Raw genomic sequence first — 26,534 nt, 5'->3', positions numbered from 1 at the left:
TCAGTTGTAGATGGCTGCAAAGGACTTGCCAACAGCAGAAGGTCGTCCAAGTAAGGTAACAGGCGAACTCCCTGCAATCGCAGGTGTGCCGCCATGACCGCCATTACTTTTGTGAACACCCGAGGAGCCGTGGAAAGGCCAAACGGTAGAGCCTGAAACTGGTAATGGAGGTCCGACACTGTAAATCTGAGGTAACGCTGATGAACCCTGGCAATGGGGATATGCAGGTAAGAATCCTGAATATCCAAGGACACCATAAAATCCCCAGGCTGCATAGCTAAAACAATAGAACGCAGAGTCTCCATTCGGAACCGAGGGACCCTTAAAAACTTGTTCAGGGACTTGAGGTTGAGTATAGGTCGGTATGATCCATTTGGTTTTTGAACCAGAAAAAGGTTGGAGTAATATCCGGTCCCTCTCAGGGATAATGGAACAGGTTCTTTTACTCCCATCTGAAGCATAGAACGCACCGACTCTTGGATCGCTAGAGCCTTCGTTGGATCTGAAGGACGTGCTGTTACAAAGAACTGATGAGGAGGCCTTCTGCGGAAGGAGAGGGCATATCCCTGAGATACCACCTCCCTTACCCAAGTGTCTGTGGTGGTTTTGAACCAACAGTGGGTGTATTGCAGAAGTCGGCTTCCCACCTTGGGATCCCCCAAGGGGAGGCCCAACCCGTCAGGCTGAGGGTTTGTCGTCCGGCTTGGCAGCTGGATGTCTGGTACTCCAAACTTGCTTCTTGGTCTTAGCAGTCTTTTTGGGACCTGAAGGTCTCTGAAAAGACTGAACCCTAGGTTTTCCCGGAGGGAGATAGGGCCGAAAGGACGGATTTTTAGATCCAGACGGAGTCGGGGCTGAGGGTAGACATGCAGATTTGGCAGCCGCCAATGTGTCCACTATTTTGTCCAAGGCTGGTCCAAACAGGACCTGCCTATTGTAGGGTAAGCATTCCAAGCCTTTCTTGGATTCAGCGTCAGCCCTCCACGAACGTAACCACAAGGAGCGTCGAGCGGCCACAGCCGCCGCAGAAATCCTAGAAGTAAGCAGGCTCAAATCCAAAGCTGCTTCGTTAATGTACGTAGCGGAATCCCGAAGGTTACCCACTAACACAACCTGTTCGCTGGTACCCTCAGAAGCAAATGATGCTTCCAATGCGTCCGCCCACCTTTCCATAGCCTGGGCCACCCAGCAGACAGTCATAGCTGGTCTAGATGCTCCTCCAGCAAGGGAATAGATAGACTTTAGGCACACCTCCACTTTACGGTCTGTAGTATCCGTCAGAGAAGACATAGAGAGCATAGGCAAAGTTGCGCTCTTTACTAAGCGCGTCACGTGAGAATCCACCTGAGGAGGAGACTCCCATTTAGTGAAGTAATCTTCCGCAAAGGGATATGTACGAGCCAGACGCTTGTGAGGTTGAAATCTTTTTCCTGGAGATTTCCAGGCCTCCTCCATGTGATCAACTAGCTGACCAGATAGAGGGAATACTGCTGCAGCTCCTTTAACCTCTTTAAAATAAGCATGAGTAGGCGCTGAAGGTAAGTTGTCGTCAGTAATTACCATGGCCGCACGGACTGCCCGTATGAGGCCTGGAATGTAAATACTAGACTTAGCCTCTGCCCCTACTTGAAGAGTGTCAGTGTCCGAAAAATCTACAATTTCGCCCTCATCAGACGAGTCGTCATCTTCATCATCCTGAGCGGATGGATATGACAATAACGGTCCTTTAGCAGGTCTAGATTGATCCTGCTGAGAGCCCCGCACCCCAGAATCAGACAAACCTGGGTCAGCCTGATTAAGGACATGTTGCGGGGGGCACTGCATTACAATCGGTCCCGGAACTCCCAGAACAGGAGGCGGGACTACCGCCTGCTGTGCAAACCCCAATTGTGGGAACGTAGGAGGGGCTGCAAGCCTATTTACAAGAACAGTCAGGGCTTGTGCAAAACAAGCCCAAGGTGGTTCCTGAGAGGTGCTGGGTACAGCAGAGGTACCAGGGATGGCCAAATATGCAGCACATAACCCATCCTGAAGTACCGCCCCCTCCCCCTCACCTGCTACATCTGGAGCAGGAAAATAGGAGAGGTGCTCCTCTAACAGAGTCCTCACTGGACATAGTAGTATGTGACACTCCTCTCACAGAAATAAATTTAAAACTGTGAGGTAAATTCCTACCCTGACAGTACTGGCACTGAGAGGGCTGGTCAGGAGGAAGAAATAGGGATAGCTAAAATGGCTGACAGGAGAAAGATCAGGCACACAGCGCTAGCATAAAGTCACATACAATGCAGAAAATCCTGCACTAAATGCACTTACAGCCTGGCAGTGATAGCGCTACATACGCTGACCTTTACTGGAGGAGAGGTATGTAAGGGGCACCCCAGGCTCCGCACCCTGTCACCACAGCATCTGTCACATAAAATGGCCGCCGGAGGATGAAGGGAGGCGGGCCTGAGGAGGATCACTGCCTCAGCCCGCCAAAACCTTAATGTAAGGCGCCGACAGCAGTGATGGGGAGGAGCCTCCTGTGCGCTACAGGGAAGGCGTCCTCCCCTGGCAGGCCATTAACCCCCCGGGATGCTGGAGCGTGTTCCGCAACGTTCCAGTCCCGTATCCCTGGTGGTCTAGTGGAGAGCGCAGGCATCCGCCTGGCTCCACTATACTGCCGTCCCCAGGGAGCCCCCAGCCCTGGGGACGCCGGACTGTGATTCAGCAGGCACCTACCGCAGATGCCCGCTGCTTACCTTAAGTAGCCCCCCGTACATCCGACCACAGTCCAAGGCCCCCAGGGGTTCCACTAGCTGGAACTCCCAAGAGCCTGCCGAGCTCCCCGGATCGCTACCGGTGGTCGGCGCCAGCGGGGGTGTCGGAGCGGTAGCATGGACGTCCGCTGGACAGTCCAATGCTACCGCTCTTGGCCTGGGGGCAGGGTATAGGAGGGGGCCCGGTGCATCCTGGGAGGACATCTTTAAATCTGTGGTGCCCATGGCTGGAGCCAAGCCCTATATCCCAAGGTATCCCCGTGGATCCCTAAGGACCAAGGTATCCCTGTGGATCCCTAAGGACCCTGAAGTAAAAAGGTGTTTTTTAAGTAGAAAAGTTTTGTTACACTATTAACCGTATTATTAAGGACTTGTTTTATCTATGAACAATAAAATGTGGCCGCCACTTTTACGACTCCACCAATGATGGCATCACTACCATCGGGCCTTCTTTCGTTCAGCTCAAAATGGATTTTATTCATTTGTGACCTGTCAGGCTGATTCAGCAAGTGGTTAGTACCTAGACAGTGACCACAGACCGGGGTTTGCAGAAAAAAATCTTGATGAAACTGTGGGGAGGGGGAGGGTTGGACGTTAAGAGAAACTTACATGTCTATACCGTCTCCTAAGTTCTTGGGGAACATGTTGGATAAAATATTAAAACAAAACAAGCAAAACTTTGCGAGGAACCAAACTTTGCCTGGCCAGAGACACTTTCTGTGGTTCTGAGGACCATAAAGATGAAATCATAATGTATTCCGGAAGGAGAGAAGATTGGAGATTTAGAGGGAGAGGTAGGATGCTCGGGGTTTTGAGTAAACGTTTGAAGCTGGTGAGATTTGGTAAAAGTCTGACTTTCCAGGGATGGGGGGATGTAAACAGGGTTTATGGGAGGTGGCAATCAAACAAGAGTGAAGGTTGGGAGGTATACTATGGACAGAAATAAGGTTAGAGATGTTGGAGGGGGCAGACTGACTGAGGGGTCTATGTACTAAGTGGACAGAAATAAAGTACCAACCAATCAGCTCCTAACTGTCATTTTTCAAACGCAGCCTGTAAAGTGACAGTTTGGAGCTGATTGGCTGGTACTTTATCTATTTCCCCTTTTCTCTCTCAAAGGCTTGGTACAGACTTGGTATAGACCCCTCCTGAGTGCTCCAAGGCTTGGTACAGACTTGGTATAGACCCCTCCTGAGTGCTCCAAGGCTGGGTACAGACTTGGTATAGACCCCTCCTGAGTGCTCCAAGGCTTGGAACAGACTTGGTATAGACCCCTCCTGAGTGCTCCAAGGCTTGGTACAGACTTGGTATAGACCCCTCCTGAGTGCTCCAAGGCATGGTACAGACTTGGTATAGACCCTTCCTGAGTGCTCCAAGGCTTGGTACAGACTTGGTATAGACCCCTCCTGAGTGCTCCAAGGCTTGGTACAGACTTGGTATAGGCCCTTCCTGAGTGCTCCAAGGCTTGGTACAGACTTGGTATAGATCCCTCCTGAGTGCTCCAAGGCTTGGTACAGACTTGGTATAGATCCCTCCTGAGTGGTTTGCAGGTGAGGGTCAGGAGATTGAAATGTATTTGGAGGGGAATTGGGAGGTGATGAAGCAGGTCACAGAGGGGGAGGCTGAGCATTTTAATAGGAAAATGAGATGGACAGCGGCGTTCTTGATAGATGGAACCTCTGGTAATGAGAGTAATGGAGGGGCCAGAGAGGAGGAGGTTACATTAGTCGAGTCAGGAGGCGATGAGTGTGTGAATAGGGCCTGGGACACTGGATGGGGGAAGATGTTATAGGGTGAGAGTTTAGAAAATGTGACAGCTTAGCAGTAACCTCTCACACTATTACATTGGTTAAGTTGTATTTTCAAAATTGGAAAACATCTGGATAAGGGTTTAAATCGTGGGAGTTTATTTTGCCTGTTCTCGGACTCTATTACATTGGCCGAGTTCAAAAAGTGTCAGAGGGCCTGATTCAGCAAGGAACGCAGTTGCATAAACTAGGGATGAGCGGGTTCGGTTCCCTGAGAACCGAACCCACCCGAACTTCGGGGATCCGGGGCGATCCGAGCCCAAGCTCGGATCTCCCTGTCTGCCCCGGATCCCTCTCCCGAGGCAAAACCTCGAGATTTGCTGTCGGATCTCGAGGTTTTGCCTCGAGCGGCCATTTTAAAAAGAATGCCTTTGCCTTTAATGGGCAAAGTGCTGATTGGCTGACAGAGCCGTCTGTCACGGCTCTCAGCCAATCAGCATTATGGTGCTCATTTGCATGTAGCACGGACTCGTGAGATCCGTGCTACATGCATCTGTGTGACTGACAGATGTGTGCGCTATATACATAACTGGTAATAAATAATTCTGACCTTGTGGATACAGTATGTTCTAAACTACAAAACGTATTTGTCACGCCCTCCTGCATTATATCTGCATTATCTACTGCATCCTCCATCATTATATTTACCAGTCCCTCGACTCCCCACTTTCTAACATGCCCTTCTGCATTATACAACCTTCTATCCATTACTCTCCCGAGGCAAAACCTCGAGATTTGCTGTCGGATCTCGAGGTTTTGCCTCGAGCGGCCATTTTAAAAAGAATGCCTTTGCCTTTAATGGGCAAAGTGCTGATTGGCTGACAGAGCCGTCTGTCACGGCTCTCAGCCAATCAGCATTATGGTGCTCATTTGCATGTAGCACGGACTCGTGAGATCCGTGCTACATGCATCTGTGTGACTGACAGTGACACAGAGCACAGATGGGTCAGTGAGACCCGTCTGTGCTGCTGTGTATTTCAATGACACAGATGCACGCACGGACCAGGAGATCCATGCTACTTGCATCTGTGTCATTGACACAGAGCACTGACGGGTCCGTGAGACCCGTCTGTGCTGCTGTGGTAAAAAAAAAAAAAAACCTGTGTAAAAAAAGAAAAAAATGGCGTGCCCCCCCCCCAAAAAAAGAGCAACCAGCCCCGGGCATTAGTGACCCAGTGCTGGGTGTGCTTAAATACAGGGGACAAACGACGTAGGGGTCCCCTGTACTTAAGCACAACCAGCACCGGGCTAGTCAGAACCAGCGCTGGTTGCCAAAATACGGGGGACAAACGACGTAGGGGTCCCCCGTATTCTGCGCAACCAGCTCTGGGCTCTGATCCGGTCCTGGTTCTGGAAATACAGGGGAAAAAATTAGTAGGGTTCCCCTGTATGTTCCAGAACCAGCACTGGACTTTTTCTAGCGGGGGGCTGATGCCACAGCCAGGGGAGCCCTTTCACCGGGCCCCCCAGCCGCAGCATCAGCCCTGACCACTAGTCAGCCCAGGCCGGGGATCCCTGGAGAGCTGGGGACCCCCCCAATAAAGGGGTCACCCTCTCCAGGGCACCCCAGGCCCAGGCTGATAGCCCGTGGCTATCCCCGCCACTCCTGGTGGCGGTGGGTGGCGGGTTGATTGTGTGGTGTGGTGTAAATAAAGAATATCAAACATTGTCTTTACAAGTAGAACTGCAAGTCCCAGCTAGCCTGCCCCGCATGCTGGTACTTGGAGAACCACAAGTACCAGCATGCAGGGCATTAAGGGCCCACTAGTACCTGTAGTTCACCTGTAAAAAAAATGTTTAAAAAAACACAGGACACACACACCGTGACAGTATAAGTTTATTAAACATACATACACACACACACACACACACACATACTCACCTATGTAACATCGTCCACTTGTCCGGTAAAGTATCCATAGGGGACCTGTGAAAAAAAACATACTCACCATCTCCTATGCGAGGTTCTGTCCTCTTCGTTCCAAAGTAGGCATCCCCGGACTTGGCAAAAAAACAAAACGAAAACGCGATCCACGAACTTAGTACCGTTCTATAGAACGGTACTTCCCGAATGAGAGCTTAGTGGCGGGGTATCACCATGGAAACCCTGCTGCTAAGCGTTCATTGGCTGAGAGAGGTCATCTCCCGTCTTGTAGTCAATGGTGGGAGCCGCAAGGTTATTAAAGTTTACCCTGCGGAGGAAAGGTAGATTTGAGTGTCATCAGCATAAAGGTATTGTAGGAAGCCGAAGGAGTTGATGAGCATCGTCATAAATTTTTTTTTTACATAGTCTGACATTTCAGTATAAACAAAGTACTTTCATCAGGGATTCAAAATAGTTTGTGTATCTTATCAACTGGTGTACTAGACCTGTTCCTGCAGGTGCAGGCTGTTTAGCATCTGTCCCTAGGTACAGCAATGTGGATTTGATCTATGATGGAGACAACCCTCACAGCCGTACTCTCTGGAATCTGGGAGCAAGGCCATAGTAGGGCGATAATCTGCCCCATAACATGTGACATCATGGCATCACGATGAGTGGATGGGACTCCTGAAAGTGAGCACCAGGAGTGTGCTAGGGCCGCTCAAGAGAAATGCAGATGCCACGGAGCAGTGTTTGTGCCACCCCATACTTATGGCCCTTTATGGCAGCGTAACTTCTATGAGGGAATTTTTAGCAAAAAATGCTGGGGTGCAGTGAGCACCGTGTCAGTGTTTTTCCGGATAAGAAGCACAGCATAAACATAAAGAGAAAACAATATTCTGTCCCAGTGCTGAGGAGCGCCTGTGAGGGTAGAAATAGCGCACTCTCTAGCGTTCATTATCATATTCTGTGGTTGAGGATACTAAAAACAACATACGAAGCAACAAACATCAGCTCTTACCTCCAGGCGACACCTCTCGCCTCAACGGCAAGATCCGCGAGGGATGTCGCTTTAGCACCGAAACCAACCTGAAAACACAATTACAAATATTACAATTAAATTTACAACTGGCGGAATGCAAAGTACTTACTCTCACCCAATGATGGAAACGATGGTATGAAATCCGCAGGAAAATACTGTTCTATCTCACTATTCATATTTACATGGGGCAGCACAGATGGTGTAATGGTTAGCATTACCGCCTCCCAGCACAGGTCTTGGGGTCGATTCCCACCATAGCTCTAACTGTGTGGAGTTTGCAAATTCTCCCCGTGCTTGTGTGGGGAGAATATATATCAGTAGGTTAATTGGCTACTGACCGAGTGTGGGTGTGTATGTACGTGTGGTAGGAAAAATAGGGCCTGATTCACTAAGGATCGCAAGTGCGATTGCAATAGCGATTACGCACGCAGTTCAACTGCGATAGTATGCTAATCCATTGTGATCGCTATGCCGCCCCTGCACTACACAATGACGCCCACTTTACCTTACACATATCCGTAATACTTAGCAAGACTGTGAAACCATCGGTAACATGGAGTACCATCGCAGCCTCACGCACACTTACACAAGCCCTGACCTTACTCAGGAATTGCTAACCTCATCGCACGCTGTGTGTACTCAAGCTGTGTTAGGTATCGCAGTGAATAATTTATGTAACGATGTTCCCCCCTGGCACCACCCACAAATGGCACTTTGTGTCAATCACTCTGCGATGGGTCTGCAAAGTCACTGCGATCGCAGTCCCGATCGCAATGACCGGTTCATGCACGCACACTGCGGAGCATACGCATGCGCAGAACGCAACAAACAGCCGATTGGTAGTGAATCAGGCCCATAGATTGTAAGCTCCACTGGGGCAGGGACTGATGTGATCAGTCAGATATTCTCTGTAAGCTGCTGCGGAATATGTGAGCGCTATATACATAACTGGTAATAAATAATTCTGACCTTGTGGATACAGTATGTTCTAAACTACAAAACGTATTTGTCACGCCCTCCTGCATTATATCTGCATTATCTACTACATCCTCCATCATTATATTTACCAGTCACTCGACTCCCCACTTTCTAACATGCCCTTCTGCATTATACAATCTTCTATCCATTACTCTCCTGCATTATACAACCCTCTATCCATTAATCTCCTGCATTATACAGCCCTCTATCCATTACTCTCCTGCTTTATACAACCCTCTATCCATTACTCTCCTGCATTATACAACCCTCTATCCATTACTCTCCTGCATTATACAACCCTCTATCCATTACTCTCCTGCTTTATACAACCCTCTATCCATTACTCTCCTGCATTATACAACCCTCTATCCATTACTCTCCTGCATTATACAACCCTCTATCCATTACTCTCCTGCATTATACAACCCTCTATCCATTACTCTCCTGCATTATACAACCCTCTATCCATTACTCTCCTGCATTATACAGCCCTCTATCCATTACTCTCCTGCATTATACAACCCTCTATCCATTACTCTCCTGCATTATACAACCCTCTATCCATTACTCTCCCGCTTTATACAACCCTCTATCCATTACTCTCCAGCATTATACAACCCTCAATCCATTACTCTCCTGCATTATACAACCCTCTATCCATTACTCTCCTGCATTATACAACCCTCTATCCATTACTCTCCTGCTTTATACAACCCTCTATCCATTACTCTCCTGCATTATACAACCCTCTATCCATTACTCTCCTGCATTATACAACCCTCTATCCATTACTCTCCTGCATTATACAACCCTCTATCAAGTACTATTAATCTCCTGCATTATACAACCCTCTATCAATTACTCTCCTGCATTATAAAACCCTCTATCCATTACTCTCCTGCATTATACAACCCTCTATCCATTACTCTCCTGCATTATACAACCCTCTATCCATTACTCTCCTGCATTATACAACCCTCTATCATTACTCTCCTGCATTATACAGCCCTCTATCCATTACTCTCCTGCATTATACAACCCTCTATCCATTACTCTCCTGCATTATACAACCCTCTATCCATTACTCTCCTGCTTTATACAACCCTCTATCCATTACTCTCCTGCATTATACATCCCTCTATCCATTACTCTCCTGCTTTATACAACCCTCTATCCATTACTCTCCTGCATTATACAACCCTCTATCCATTACTCTCCTGCATTATACATCCCTCTATCCATTACTCTCCTGCATTATACAACCCTCTATCCATTACTCTCCTGCATTATACAACCCTCTATCCATTACTCTCCTGCATTATACAGCCCTCTATCCATTACTCTCCTGCATTATACAACTCTCTATCCATTACTCTCCTGCTTTATACAACCCTCTATCCATTACTCTCCTGCATTATACAACCCTCTATCCATTACTCTCCTGCTTTATACATCCCTCTATCCATTACTCTCCTGCATTACACAACCCTCTATCCATTACTCTCCTGCATTACACAACCCTCTATCCATTACTCTCCTGCATTACACAACCCTCTATCCATTATTCTCCTGCATTACACAGCCCTCTATCCATTACTCTCCTGCATTACACAACCCTCTATCCATTACTCTCCTGCTTTATACAACCCTCTATCCATTACTCTCCAGCATTATACAACCCTCTATCCATTACTCTCCTGCATTATACAACCCTCTATCCATTACTCTCCTGCATTATACAACCCTCTATCCATTACTCTCCTGCATTATACAACCCTCTATCCATTACTCTCCTGCATTATACAACCCTCTATCCATTACTCTCCTGCATTATACAACCCTCTATCCATTACTCTCCTGCATTATACAACCCTCTATCCATTACTCTCCTGCTTTATACAACCCTCTATCCATTACTCTCCAGCACCCTCTATCCATTACTCTCCTGCATTATACAACCCTCTATCCATTACTCTCCTGCATTATACAACCCTCTATCAATTACTCTCCTGCTTTATACAACCCTCTATCCATTAGTCTCCTGCATTATACAACCCTCTATCCATTACTATCCTGCATTACACAACCCTCTATCCATTACTCTCCTGCATTATACAACCCTCTATCAATTACTATTACTCTCCTGCATTATACAACCCTCTATCCATTACTCTCCTGCATTATAAAACCCTCTATCCATTACTCTCCTGCATTATACAACCCTCTATCCATTACTCTCCTGCATTATACAACCCTCTATCCATTACTCTCCTGCATTATACAACCCTCTATCCATTACTCTCCTGCATTATACAGCCCTCTATCCATTACTCTCCTGCATTATACAACCCTCTATCCATTACTCTCCTGCATTATACAATCCTCTATCCATTACTCTCCTGCTTTATACAACCCTCTATCCATTACTCTCCTGCATTATACAACCCTCTATCCATTACTCTCCTGCTTTATACAACCCTCTATCCATTACTCTCCTGCATTATACAACCCTCTATCCATTACTCTCCTGCATTATACAGCCCTCTATCCATTACTCTCCTGCATTATACAACTCTCTATCCATTACTCTCCTGCTTTATACAACCCTCTATCCATTACTCTCCTGCTTTATACAACCCTCTATCCATTACTCTCCTGCATTATACATCCCTCTATCCATTACTCTCCTGCTTTATACATCCCTCTATCCATTACTCTCCTGCATTATACAACCCTCTATCCATTACTCTCCTGCATTATACAACCCTCTATCCATTACTCTCCTGCTTTATACAACCCTCTATCCATTACTCTCCTGCATTATACAACCCTCTATCCATTACTCTCCTGCATTATACAGCCCTCTATCCATTACTCTCCTGCATTATACAACCCTCTATCCATTACTCTCCTGCTTTATACAACCCTCTATCCATTACTCTCCTGCATTATACAACTCTCTATCCATTACTCTCCTGCATTATACAGCCCTCTATCAATTACTCTCCTGCATTATACAACCCACTATCCATTACTCTCCTGCTTTATACATCCCTCTATCCATTACTCTCCTGCATTATACAACCCTCTATCCATTACTCTTCTGCATTATACAACCCTCTATCCATTACTCTCCTGCATTATACAACCCTCTATCCATTACTCTCATGCTTTATACAACCCTCTATCCATTACTCTCCTGCATTATACAACCCTCTATCCATTACTCTCCTGCATTATACAACCCTCTATCCATTACTCTCCTGCATTATACAACCCTCTATCCATTACTCTCCTGCTTTATACAACCCTCTATCCATTACTCTCCTACATTATACAACCCTCTATCCATTACTCTCCTGCATTATACAACCCTCTATCCATTACTCTCCTGCATTATACAACCCTCTATCCATTACTCTCCTGCATTACAGAGCCCTCTATCCATTACTCTCCTGCATTATACAACCCTCTATCCATTACTCTCCTGCATTATACAACCCTCTATCCATTACTCTCCTGCATTACACAGCCCTCTATCCATTACTCTCCTGCTTTATACAACCCTCTATCCATTACTCTCCTGCATTATACAGCCCTCTATCCATTACTCTCCTGCATTATACAACCCTCTATCCATTACTCTCCTGCATTATACAGCCCTCTATCCATTACTCTCCTGCATTATACAGCCCTCTATCCATTACTCTCCTGCATTATACAGCCCTCTATCCATTACTCTCCTGCATTATACAACCCTCTATCCATTACTCTCCTGCATTATACAGCCCTCTATCCATTACTCTCCTGCATTATACAGCCCTCTATCCATTACTCTCCTGCATTATACAACCCTCTATCCATTACTCTCCTGCATTATACAACCCTCTATCCATTACTCTCCTGCATTATACAACCCTCTATCCATTACTCTCCTGCATTATACAGCCCTCTATCCATTACTCTCCTGCATTATACAGCCCTCTATCCATTACTCTCCTGCATTATACAACCCTCTATCCATTACTCTCCTGCATTATACAACCCTCTATCCATTACTCTCCTGCATTATACAACCCTCTATCCATTACTCTCCTGCATTATACAACCCTCTATCCATTACTCTCCTGCATTATACAACCCTCTATCCATTACTCTCCGGCATTACAGAGCCCTCTATCCATTACTCTCCTGCATTATACAACCCTCTATCCATTACTCTCCAGCATTATACAACCCTCTATCCATTACTCTCCTGCATTATACAACCCTCTATCCATTACTCTCCTGCATTATTCAACCCTCTATCCATTACTCTCCTGCATTACACAACCCTCTATCCATTACTCTCCTGTATTACACAGCCCTCTATCCATTACTCTCCTGCATTATACAACCCTCTATCCATTACTCTCCTGCATTATACAGCCCTCTATCCATTACTCTCCTGCATTATACAGCCCTCTATCCATTACTCTCCTGCATTATACAACCCTCTATCCATTACTCTCCTGCATTATACAACCCTCTATCTATTACTCTCCTGCATTATACAACCCTCTATCCATTACTCTCCTGCATTATACAACCCTCTATCCATTACTCTCCTGCATTATACAACCCTCTATCCATTACTCTCCTGCATTATACAACCCTCTATCCATTACTCTTCTGCTTTATACAACCCTCTATCCATTACTCTCCTGCATTATACAACCCTCTATCCATTACTCTCCTGCATTATACAACCCTCTATCCATTACTCTCCTGCATTATACAACCCTCTATCCATTACTCTCCAGCATTATACAACCCTCTATCCATTACTCTCCTGCATTATACAACCCTCTATCCATTACTCTCCTGCATTATACAACCCTCTATCCATTACTCTCCTGCATTATACAACCCTCTATCCATTACTCTCCTGCATTATACAATCCTCTATCCATTACTCTCCTGCATTATACAACCCTCTATCCATTACTCTCCTGCATTATACAACCCTCTATCCATTACTCTCCTGCTTTATACAACCCTCTATCCATTACTCTCCAGCACCCTCTATCCATTACTCTCCTGCATTATACAACCCTCTATCCATTACTCTCCTGCATTATACAACCCTCTATCAATTACTCTCCTGCTTTATACAACCCTCTATCCATTACTCTCCTGCATTATACAACCCTCTATCCATTACTCTCCTGCTTTATACAACCCTCTATCCATTACTCTCCTGCATTATACAACCCTCTATCCATTACTCTCCTGCTTTATACAACCCTCTATCCATTACTCTCCTGCATTATACAACCCTCTATCCATTACTCTCCTGCATTATACAACCCTCTATCCATTACTCTCCTGCATTATACAACCCTCTATCCATTACTCTCCTGCATTATACAACCCTCTATCCATTACTCTCCTGCATTATACAACCCTCTATCCATTACTCTTCTGCTTTATACAACCCTCTATCCATTACTCTCCTGCATTATACAACCCTCTATCCATTACTCTCCTGCATTATACAACCCTCTATCCATTACTCTCCTGCATTATACAACCCTCTATCCATTACTCTCCAGCATTATACAACCCTCTATCCATTACTCTCCTGCATTATACAACCCTCTATCCATTACTCTCCTGCATTATACAACCCTCTATCCATTACTCTCCTGCATTATACAACCCTCTATCCATTACTCTCCTGCATTATACAATCCTCTATCCATTACTCTCCTGCATTATACAACCCTCTATCCATTACTCTCCTGCATTATACAACCCTCTATCCATTACTCTCCTGCTTTATACAACCCTCTATCCATTACTCTCCAGCACCCTCTATCCATTACTCTCCTGCATTATACAACCCTCTATCCATTACTCTCCTGCATTATACAACCCTCTATCAATTACTCTCCTGCTTTATACAACCCTCTATCCATTACTCTCCTGCATTATACAACCCTCTATCCATTACTCTCCTGCTTTATACAACCCTCTATCCATTACTCTCCTGCATTATACAACCCTCTATCCATTACTCTCCTGCTTTATACAACCCTCTATCCATTACTCTCCTGCATTATACAACCCTCTATCCATTACTCTCCTGCATTATACAACCCTCTATCCATTACTCTCCTGCATTATACAGCCCTCTATCCATTACTCTCCTGCATTATACAACTCTCTATCCATTACTCTCCTGCTTTATACAACCCTCTATCCATTACTCTCCTGCTTTATACAACCCTCTATCCATTACTCTCCTGCATTATACATCCCTCTATCCATTACTCTCCTGCTTTATACATCCCTCTATCCATTACTCTCCTGCATTATACAACCCTCTATCCATTACTCTCCTGCATTATACAACCCTCTATCCATTACTCTCCTGCTTTATACAACCCTCTATCCATTACTCTCCTGCATTATACAACCCTCTATCCATTACTCTCCTGCATTATACAACCCTCTATCCATTACTCTCCTGCATTATACAACCCTCTATCCATTACTCTCCTGCATTACAGAGCCCTCTATCCATTACTCTCCTGCATTATACAACCCTCTATCCATTACTCTCCTGCCACAAGGGTCTCGTCTCAAGACCGATGGTCCTGATGGTCGCGACCATCGCGACCATCACCTGGCCGCCTGCTAAAGCTGTGGGTGGTAACCCACAGCTTAGCGAGCGGCCTGGAGGCCGCCTCCCAAAAAAAAGGCGGCCGCCCTGATCCAGAGCGAGCAGCAAGCAGCAAGCATGGTAAAGGCTAAAGCAGGTTGGTTTAGCCTTTAACATGCTTGCTGCTTTAAAAATACGGGCATACTCGCATGTATTCCCGCAGTGGCGCCGGCTCGCAGGCTGTTACATATAGCCCACAGTTTGTGAAATTTGGAAATATTACAAAGCAAAAGAAATTTATCATGAATGAAATTGCTCTATATGAGCACTTACCGTCAACGAATCACCCAATGCTGCCACCACTTTAATGTCCCCTGCGCGTAGTTTATGAACTGGAAGAGAGATACAGATGCTAGTTAGTTACACAGTGACATCATCAGACATGGTCAGTATGTATTGGGTACTAGATCATTCACAATGTGATATAACAGCTCTGGCCAGTATGTATTGGGTTCTAGACCATTCACTACGTGATATAACAGCCCTGGTCAGTATGTATTGGGTAATAGACCATTCACTATGTGATATAACAGCGATAGTCAGTATGTATTGGGTACCAGACCATTCACTACATGATATAACAGCGATAGTCAGTATGTATTGGGTACTAGACCATTCACTACGTGATATAACAGCTCTGGTCAGTATGTATTGGGTACCAGACCATTTCACTATGTGATATAACAGTGATCGTCAGTATGTATTGGGTTCTAGACCATTCACTATGTGATCTAACAGCTCTGGTCAGTATGTATTTGGTACTAGACCATTCACTATGTGATATAACAGCTCTGGTCAGTATGTATTGGGTATTAGACCATTCACTAAGTGATATAACAGCTCTGGTCAGTATGTATTGGGTACTAGACCATTCACTATGAGATATAACAGCTCTGGCCAGTATACATTGGGGTTGTATATACTGTATACTGGTGGTATACTGGGGATATATAAATATGCTAGATCATTATTTCTCGTCCTTTGTACACCCAACACCTCATGTTTTAGGATATCTATCTTTGAGAACATGTGGGATAATTACTAACACAGCCAAATAGATTTACTCACCTAAGTTGGGAAACCCTAAAAGATTTGGGGGACTTTACTTGTGGACCAGAGTAGAGAAACTCTGTATCGGACCATTTGCATTGTGATATGAGAGCTGTAGTCATTGTACAAGGTTCCCCTGTGACCTCGTCATAGTTAAAGTGACCCCTCTCTGTATTGATGGTGACAGTGATGATAAAGCAGATATTATACTGTGGGGTCTATTCACTAAGCAGTGTTAGGAGGCAGAGTGAAAAGTGATAAGAAAGTGATAAGGTGCCAGTCAATCAGCTCCCAACTGTCATTTTTCAAACACAGCCTGTGAGAGGACAGTTGGGAGCTGATTGGCTGGTACCTTATCACTTTCTTATCACTTTTCACTCTGTCTCCTAACACTGCTTAGTAAATAGACCCCTATGTCTCTGCATTACAGATCTATGGACACAGGACTCAGGGAAAGTCTCACCTGATGTAGGAATGCTGTCAGAGGTTGGATTGCCATTGCACACCAAGTCACTGCCCCAGTTCTACATCACCGGAGGAAAAACAGGTTATTATATTATACAATATTATATTATCACATTACACTAAATACAGAAGCAAAGCAAATCTATTCTGCACCACTCTGACATGTTATTAGGGATAGATTAGATTAGACGTGGAGCCCCATTACTTATACATGATCTATCTATCTCATATCTATGGATCTATCTCATACACAGTACTGTGCAAAAGTTTTAGGCAGGTGTGGAAAAAATGCTGCAAAGTAAGAATGCTTTCAAAAATAGAAGTGTTAATAGTTTATCTTTATCAATTAACAAAATGCAAAGTGAAGGAACACAAGAGAAATCCAAATCGAATCAATATTTGGTGTTACCGCCCTTTGCCTTCAAAACAGCATCAATTCTTCTAGGTACACTTGCACACAGTTTTTGAAGGAACTCGGCAGGGAGGTTGTTCCAAACATCTTGGAGAACTGACCACAGATCTTCTGTGGATGTAGGCTTGCTCATATCCTTATGTCTCTTCATGTAATCCCAGACAGGCTCAATGATGTTGAGATCAGGGCTCTGTGGGGGCCATATCATCACTTCCAGGACTCCTTGTTCTTCTTTAAGCTGAAGATAGGTCTTAATGACATTGGCTGTTTGTTTGGGGTTGTTCTCCTGCTGCAGAATAAATTTGGAGCCAATCAGGCGCCTCCCTGATGGTATTGCATGATGGATAAGTTCCTGCCTGTATTTCTCAGCATTGAGGACACCATTAATCCTGACCAAATCCCCAACTCCATTTGCTGAAATGCAGCCCCAAACTTGCAAGGAACCTCCACCATGCTTCACTGTTGCCTGCAGACACTCATTATTGTACCGCTCTCCAGCCCTTCAACTGCCTTCTGTTACAGCCAAATATTTACCATATTGACTCATCAGTCCAGAGCACCTGTTGCCATTTTTCTGCACCATAGTTCCTATGTTTTCATACATAGCTGAGTCGCTTGATCTGATAACCACGATGAAGGTATGGCTCTTTGGTCGCAATTCTTCCATGAAGACCACTTCTGGCCAGACTTCTCTGAACAGTAGATGGGTGTACCTGGGTCCCATTGGTTTCTGACAGTTCTGAGAGCTGATGGCTATGCTGGATATCTTCAGATTTGGTAGGTAAGTAAGCATGATGTGTCTTTCATCTGATGCACTAAATTTCCTTGGCAGACGATAGCGTTTACGGTCCTCAACGTTGCCCGTTTCTTTGTGCTTCTTCAAAAGCGGTTGAACAGCACATCTTGATACCCCAGTCTGCTTTGAAATATTTGCCTGGGAGATACATTGCTGTTGCAATATAATTACCTTGTGTCTTGTTGCTGTGCTCAGTCTTACCATGGTGTATGACCTGTGACCTGAAACTGTCTTCCACAGCCTCACCTTAGTAGCAGAGTTTGGCTGTTCCTCACCCAGTTTTAAGCCTCCTACACAGCTGCTTTAGTTACTGACTGTGTTTTAACCTACATATGGAAATGATGATCATTATCACCTGTTTGGTATGATTGGTTAATCATACAGCTGACTATAATCCTACAAAATCCCTGACTTTGTGCAAGTGTACCTAGAAGAATGTATGCTGTTTTGAAGGCAAAGGGTGGTCACACCAAATATTGATTTGATTTGGATTTCTCTTGTGTTCCCTCACTTTGCATTTTGTTAATTGATAAAAATAAACTATTAACACTTCTATTTTTGAAAGCATTCTTACTTTGCAGCATTTTTTCCACACCTGCCTCATACTTTTGCATAGTACTGTATATCACATATCTATAGATCTATCTCGTATCTATGTCATATCTGTGAATCGCTCTCATATCTATGGATTTATCTCATATCTGTCTCATATCTATGGATCTATCTCATATCTATCTCATATTAATGGATCTATTGCATATCTGTGGATCTACTGTATCTACACTTATCAGAATACCAGCGTCGGCATTCCAACCGCAGGGATGCCGAAGGTAAGTACTGGGGTTAGGGGGAGGGGTTAGGCACTAGCGGGGGAGGGTTAGGTTTTGGCTGCGGGGGGTGGGAGGTTAGGTTTAGGGTGCAGGGAGGGAGGGTTAGGTTTAGGCACTGGGGGGAGATTAGGTTTAGGAGTAGGGTTAGGGGTTAGGTTAGGCTTACTTACCTGGAGGTGTCAGGATGCCGGCTTCTGGATACTGACTGCTGGGATCCCGAGCACCGGCATCCTGTACCCCCCCCTACCTATCTAGCTGAAGCAGTAAGTGACAGTTGTGGAACATCACTGGAACATTGCAGCTTTGCAAACCGCCCTGTTCTACCACAAAGCTCTAATAACAACAACAACAGCTCTGTAATGTTACAGTATCATTACATCAATAGGTTTCGGCGTTGGTGGTACGGGATAATCATAGTCGCTGTTGATGTATGTCCTCAGGTAGGGCTGAGCCTAAAATACAAAAGGAAACGTATATAATAAAGACAAACAGCCCGTGGGGTATGTAACATACAGTTGGGAAAGTTCCTGGCTTCAGTCCTGTTTATTTCACTACTCTCCCAAACATTTCATTCCGCATCCCGCAGCTGCATGTTATAATATAACACAGTTATCAATATACTTACAGGAATCATTGCACTAAAGACTGTATTTACCTGTGTTGGACATTGAAGGGGAACACTGGCTGCAAAATCCATGGTGTCTGTTTTGCTACCCAGGGGTTCAAGCTGAAAAACAAATAAGGACGAATGTGCTGTATGAACTTATGTTTTTGGCTGATAACTTCGTTTGTATTACTTATGCTATTCTGCCATCGGTTGATCTAAGTTCACTTCTCACCTAATAGATTCCAGAAACCAATCAGTGGGTCTGATTCAGAGCCGGATGCTATTTGCGCTCGCTCGTTCAGAAAAAGGGGCTGGCTATTTAAATTGACCCCTCGCTCTTTGCGGTCTGTTGACGCCTCTATGTTTGAACGAGCGAACAAAACATGCGCTCGCTATTTTGAAAAATACGCCCCCTGGCCGCTCGCATCATACGTCATCTCCGCTATTTATTTGATTAATCGAGTACATCGAAAGGCATCTGAACTGCTCGCAGTGCTTGTGGTTGGATTTTCCTACCGCAATCATGCGAGCAGTTCAGGCTAAAAGACAACCAAGTGACGTGGACAATGACGCTGCTTTGTTAATTATGCACACCCTTAAAACGCCCGTTTTGACCTTTTGGCACGCCTGCGTTTGGATCTCCACTCCCTGTTCTCAAGCACCTTCCCCTGTTACCACCCACAAACGCCTCATCCTGTCACTCAAATTAGCAGGCATTCGCTATTTTGCGAGCACACGAATTTCGGCCGCACTGACTGGTTCGCGCATGCGTATTACAACCCATACGCATGCGCAGATGTGCGAACATCGCTCGGAACGAACGAGCGGCCGCTTACGAGCGGCTCTGAATCAGGCCCAGAGTTCAGTTACACTCAATGAACTCTGATTGGCTCTTGGAGCTTACACTGCAACCAATGAGAGCAGATGTCTTGTGATCGATGCACCCAATCAATGAACTCGTCAAAGGACGTGATCTTTACAAACGGTAATATAAGGGGGTTGTGAGTGTAATGTTAGGCACATACGTTATACCCAGCAAGCCCTTAGAGCGTGGCTGAATGAGCAGAACCAGTAAGCCCTAACAGCCCTGGGTGGCTGAGTGAGCAGAAGCAGCCACCCGGCACCAGAATAAGCCTGCTACATGGTGGACCAGATCGTTTGGTTGTGCATCATATAGAACCAGAATATTGTCAGCTTTCCAAATACTGGAAGTTCAGCCTATGTATTTCTATCCAGAGCTCTAACCATAGGACTAAATTCTAGCTGTCCCTGCTCAGTAGAAGAATCTGATACCTTAAAAAGAAAGAGCATTATTTTGTACTCACCATAAAGAGTTTATCTGGGGGACACTGTGACATTGGGTTAAAGGGGAGGCTGAGGAGTAGGCAATAAATAGATAAGCTGTAAACTCTCCCTTCCTCTAAGTGCTGCCACCTCCTCCAGCTATTAAGGTTTTGATCTGAGAAAGCCGAAGGAGAAACCAATGTACCGTATATACTCGAGTATAAGCCGACTTTTTCAGCACATTTTTTGTGCTGAAAAAGTACCCCCTCGGCTTATACTCGAGTGAAGTGTAGCGCTGACCGGACGGAGTTCGGTCAGCGCTACACACTGCCAAACACACAGCCGCCGGAGCCGGCAGCTGTGTGTTTGCTGTAATCAGCAGCCACTGAGAGTCTGTCAGACTCTCAGCGGCTGCTGCTGCTCCCACTGCGGGAGCCATCTTCCGGCTCCCGCAGTGGGTAATGGGAGACACGTCGTCATGATGACGTCTCTCCCATGCAAAGCGGCCGGAGGAGCGGATAGCGGCAGGACCAGGAGCGGGAGTTTCAGGTAAGTGATTTTTTTTTTTTTAATTCTTATCACATCTCTCTCTACTGGGGGGGGGACTACAGGGGGCGATTACTACAGGGGGAACTACCAGGGGGCGATTACTACAGGGGGCACTACCAGGGGCACTAAAAGGGGGGATTACCACTGGGGGAACTACCAGGGGAGGATTACTACAGGGGGCACCACCAGGGGGGGATTACTACAGGGGGCACTAAAAGGGGGGATCACCACTGGGGATACTACCAGGGGGGGATTACTACTGGAGGCACTGAAAGGGGGGATTACCACTGGAGGCACTACCAGGAGGGATTACTACTGGGGGCACAACCAGGGGGAATTACTACTGGGGGCACTACCAGCTGCTGCCATTTCCCACACTAGGCTTATACTGGAGTCAATAAGTTTTCCCAGTTTTGTGGGTTAAAAGTAGGTACCTCGGCTTATATTCGGGTCAGCTTATACTCGAGTATATACGGTACTATAGGTACAACCAAACAATTAACACAACATGCCAGAGGCGTAATATAAATAACACACAACCAGGGAGGGGAACGCAGTGTCCCCAGATGGACTCAGGATATTTTTGTACTCACCATAAAATAAATTTCTCTCTTTCATCTCATCTGGGGGACACTGCAACACTGGGACTTCCCAAAGCAAGCCTCAAGGGGGGGGGGGGTCACGCACAAGCTGAGCCGTGCGTAAAACTTTAAGAGCGAGCAAACCTTATACACTTGTACACAAAGTGGGAAAACGATAAAATGTAGAAAAAGTTTGCACAGAGGACCTAGCAGCTGCTCTGCACAGCTGCTCAACCGAAGTACCCTGTTGCACCGCCCAAGAAGCACTCATGGCTGAGTAGAATGCCCCAGAATAGGTACCATCTCACCCAAACCAACGTAACATTGTTTGATAGTAGAAGTAATCCAACAAGCCCCTGATTGCTTGATAGCAGACCAGCCCCCCCGGTTAGCGTTATAGATTATGAAGAAGCAGTTTAACTTCCGTACTGCAGCAGTCCTGTCATTCTAAATCTACAACGTCCGAACAACATCCTAAGTAATGGAGGGCGCTATCAGGATCAGAAGTAATAAAAACCGGTAAAACAATCTCCTGATTCAGATGGAAGCGAGAAACCACTTTAGATAGAAAGGAAGTTCTGCGTGGTCCTAATGTAAAATCAGGAGAGGGGAATTGGCCAATAATGCTGCCAATTCAGAGACCTGCCGAGCAGAGGCAATTGCCAGAAGAAAGGCTACTCTCCAAGTAAGCCAACGCAAATCCACTGACTCTAGAGCTTGTTACATTGGACCAATGATTAGTTCATGAGTGCCCCTTATGGGAAAACTTTTTCTTTGGTGTTTCAGAGGTTCCAAAGGGGCCTGTTGGAGAGCCGCCAACACCAAATTGAGGTCCAAGGGCGGAACATATGGCGGCTGTACATGCAGTACCCTTTGCATAAACATCTGTATGTCTGAAAGAGAGGCCAGGCATCTCTGAAATAGCATCAAGGCAAGAAACCTGACCACGTAACTAGGAAAAGATAAGGCCCTGAGACAATCCAGCCTGTAAAAATGAAAGGAGACGTGGCATATGCAGCTGGGAGGCCGAGACACTGCTGCACTCATACCACCCAATGTAAGATTTCCACACCTAAGGCCGTATTTAATTAGGTGCGAAAAGTCGCAATCAGCGAAAAGTGTTCGCCAATGCAAAGTTTTCACCTCATTCGCCAGTTTTGATTCGATATTTTTGGTAACTATCTCAAGGCGCTCTCTCGCTTTTCGCCCTACTCAGTTGCAAAACACCCAAAAACGCATATATGTGCGAAAACTGCAAATAGCAAAACTAGCGAAAAGTACAGCATATTTTGGGGAAATCAGTCTGTACCCCATAAAAAGTCTCACTGACACTGGAAATCAATATAGAAGTGTATTAATAAAAGTACTTTGGGTTCTTAAATTGAGTCAAATGACTGTTATATGCATATTTGCATAAGTGTTGAAAAATGATATAAAGCAATTTCTTTTGGCAAAAATAATATTTGTAGTTAAAGTGGGGGTACATGAAAATGGGTGTTAGTATATTTTTGTGGTTATAAAGTGCCCAATTTCCAACACTTTTTAAATTTTCACCCCAAAAATGACATGTCATTATTAGGGGGAATTGAGCTAATTTAAATTTTTTTTCCTAATTAGTCATTAGGGGGGGCGTTGTGGGGTGTCCAAAAGGTTCTGATCCAAGTCCCCACATTTTTTGCCGAAAATAGGGATTTTGTAAAAAATTTTATCTGTGGTGGTGAAAACTTTTTGCCGGTTTCTGCCTATGGAGTTTTCACACGTGTGAAACTCCGGGAATTCGATAGCGCAATACGCAGGTATGTGTGAAAAGGTCGCTTTTGGTAAACGCGACTTTTCACCCCTAATTAAATTCGTCCCCTAGTGGTAAATGGCTGCAATGGATGGTTTACAAGCCTGAAGCACAGTGCTGGGGAGGAAGGTGAGCTTTTAGACCAGGACTGGGATGACCATTCTAGTTGGAAAGACAGCTCCCTCGACAGCCTTGGTGAATCAGGTCGATTCAGGCCATCCGCTAGACCTTAAAGATTAAGCCTCAGTGGTTCTGGACCTCAAGCAGAATGTGGACACCTTGTTGTGCTGTCGTTAAGCCACCTCCTAATAATCGACACAACCCTGAAGGTATTTTGCGGAGATCGCTGTAATAAATCATTCTCTCCAAGAAAGTATATGTAAGGACATTTTCATCACCAGGAAGTTCTTCATCCACCCCTGATGGTTTATATATGCCACCGGCATATATAAACCATACATTGTTTAATCCTGTCTTGTCTGTGTTAGCTCATAGCCTGTCATTCCTGTCTGTCTGTGTGCTGATCTAGTGTGTTAATTAATTACTTTCTGTCTGTGTGCAGTATCATCTGCACACTAGTTAATTGTCTTGTCTGTGTGCACAGGCCAGCTGCACACTGGTATGTCATTAAGGAGGCTGCAGGGCTTGCTCTGATTGGACCCTATATCTATTAAATTACAGCCAGCCCTTACCTCCATGCTGGTGATAGAGTTTCACATGTTTCCGGTTCTGGCATTGTCTCCTCTATCCAGTGGACTATCCAGCCCTCCTGTTATCTTGTACATCTGCCGTTTGTGTCATCTGGGCGAAACCATTTGCTTACCATCTATCTGCCCTTTGTGTCATCCAGGCGGCACAGGTCGTACTCCTGCGTCCTCGGTACACAAGCCAGTGTACTCAGGCTTGTGTCAACTCAGAGGCACAGGCCGCAATCCAGCGTCCTCAGTGCACAAGCCAGTGTACTCACGCTTGTGTCAACTCGGTGGCACAAGTCGTAATCCAGCATACTTCCTCCAGTCATCTGTTACAGCAGCCCAAAGGCCTCATCTTATCTTCAGGCCCAAAGGCTACAGCCAGCCAAGGCACTTCCCGCCCCCCAAGGCTGCTACCGGCCCAAAGGCCACATCTCATCTTCAGGCCCACGGGCCACAGCCAGCCAAGACACTTCCAGCCCTCAAGGCTGCTACCGGCCCAAAGGCCGCATCTCATCTTCAGGCCCACAGGCCACAGCCAGCCAAGACACTTCCAGCCCTCAAGGCTGCTACCAGCCCAAAGGCCTCATCTTATCTTCAGGCCCAAAGGCTACAGCCAGCCAAGGCACTTCCAGCCCTCAAGGCTGCTACCAGCCGAAAGGCTGCATCTTATCTTCAGGCCCAAAGGCCACAGCCGGCTAAGGCACTTCCAGCCCTCAAGGCTGCTACCGCCCAAAGGCCGCATCTCATCCCACTGGTCCAGGCTTCAGCCACTCTAGCCTTATCAGCGGTTTACGCTACTACACGGCCGCATCAAGCCAAGGTTATACCAACCCTCAAGGCGGGTTGCGGGACAATACCCTACGAAGTCTTACCCCAGGCTTAACACCTATGCTCCAGTACATCAAAGGGATATAGTGTTTAGGCTCTGGACCAAATGTCCTGTAAGCATAGATGAAGGGTCAGTGCCCTCCATCCCCTGAGACTTGCATCCTTATCACAATCCAACTGAGTATGTAAAATAGTCAACCTTTGCATAAATTGTCCTTTTTCGGCCAGCATCTGAGAGACTGATATATACCTGGTTATTTGGTGTCAATTTGAAAAGTTGAGCAGCTAATTACCAGTTATCGAGGTTGTTGCATTCAAATTTCTGAAAGAGTAATGGGGGGTACATACTTGCACAATATAGGCTGGATTTGCCGTATTGGAATGACAAATCAGGAATATGCAGTGTGTATGCCCGATGGCGCACTTCGATTTAGGCCCAATATAATTTTTACTGAAGACTCACAAATTAAGTGAATAAAAATGGCATAGGAGGTTTATTAGTGTTCAAATCCCTTGCTTGGAGTGTTCTGAAAGTACGTGCAAGTGTATCTCTCTCTCTCTCTTTCCTCTCCCCCCTCCCTCTCTCGATGATGGAGAAATATAGTCACTTTAATCAATATTGGACAATATTGGACTGTATATCAGCAATGTATAAATCATAATTATAGACTTCGAATAAAATTTTTTTTTATTCGACATATTACTGCCCCTTATTTGCTGCCTGAGCTAGTTGCTTAAATTTGCCTCCTGATAGGCACACCTAGAAACAAACCAGAAACACACTTCACATTATCTGTGAATAAAGATGCATATCTGGAAACACACATATACTGTATAGGACGCAGGATAGGATTACCTCGAGATATGGGATCTTGGTGTGGTGGAAAAATGGCTGCAGGACCACAGTGTAAGCTGTACTGTATACTATGCTGAGAGCCATATAGTATGCTTAGCATGGGACAGTACCACTGTACTGTATATACTGTGAATGCGTATGGTTGAATAATTGTTGTTTTTTACAATGGTATCTTCAACACCACACCATGGGTGCTCTGACCCTTTCCAAGCTCACCCAAAAAGCGCATCTGTCACTCCCAACCAGGGGCCACAACCACCTCAGTCAACCAAGATCCCCCCGGACCCCGTAGAAACTGTGCTGAATACATGATAGAGCACCTGGTGTACAACTCGCAGCTATATCATTACCATGTTGTTCCAGAGCATCCTGGCCAGCTGGGAATGAGCCTTCTGGCTGAGGTGGAAACAGTCTGGAGCAAGGTAGGAGGCATCAGGGGTCCCATCCTGAAAAATAAGCAGATCGTCAGCAGTGCTGCCACATAAAGTGATCATAGTATAAACAGAGGGCCTGATTCAGAGCTGAACGCTCTGACCAGATCGCCCGCTCTGAATCAGGGCTGTCCTATTTAAATGTGGAGCGGCCTTTTGGACGCTCGCATAGCTGTGGGTTACCACCCACAGCTTATGCGA

The 26,534-nt window shown here is 45.7% G+C and overlaps 1 protein-coding gene across 1 annotated transcript in view; it reads right to left on the bottom strand.

Moving 5' to 3' along the window:
• The window catches only part of LOC148532314 (phospholipase B1, membrane-associated-like), a 243,485-nt gene that overhangs the window by 41,125 nt on the left and 175,826 nt on the right, over positions 1-26,534 (bottom strand). The window contains exons 42-47 of the mRNA XM_088467994.1: positions 26,253-26,348; positions 19,369-19,440; positions 19,091-19,165; positions 16,674-16,734; positions 15,434-15,492; positions 7,456-7,523 (exon numbers count right to left, since the gene is read on the bottom strand). Coding sequence (XP_088324120.1) covers positions 7,456-7,523; positions 15,434-15,492; positions 16,674-16,734; positions 19,091-19,165; positions 19,369-19,440; positions 26,253-26,348 — 431 coding nt within the window. The remainder of the gene's footprint in view (positions 1-7,455; positions 7,524-15,433; positions 15,493-16,673; positions 16,735-19,090; positions 19,166-19,368; positions 19,441-26,252; positions 26,349-26,534) is intronic.

This window comes from Taudactylus pleione, unplaced genomic scaffold, assembly GCF_031769625.1.
Source record: "Taudactylus pleione unplaced genomic scaffold, aTauple2 ptg000079l, whole genome shotgun sequence".
NCBI classification, from domain to species: domain Eukaryota; kingdom Metazoa; phylum Chordata; class Amphibia; order Anura; family Myobatrachidae; genus Taudactylus; species Taudactylus pleione.
The sequence above is the reverse complement of the archived record's forward strand: the minus strand, read 5'-3'. Positions and strand labels throughout refer to the sequence as shown.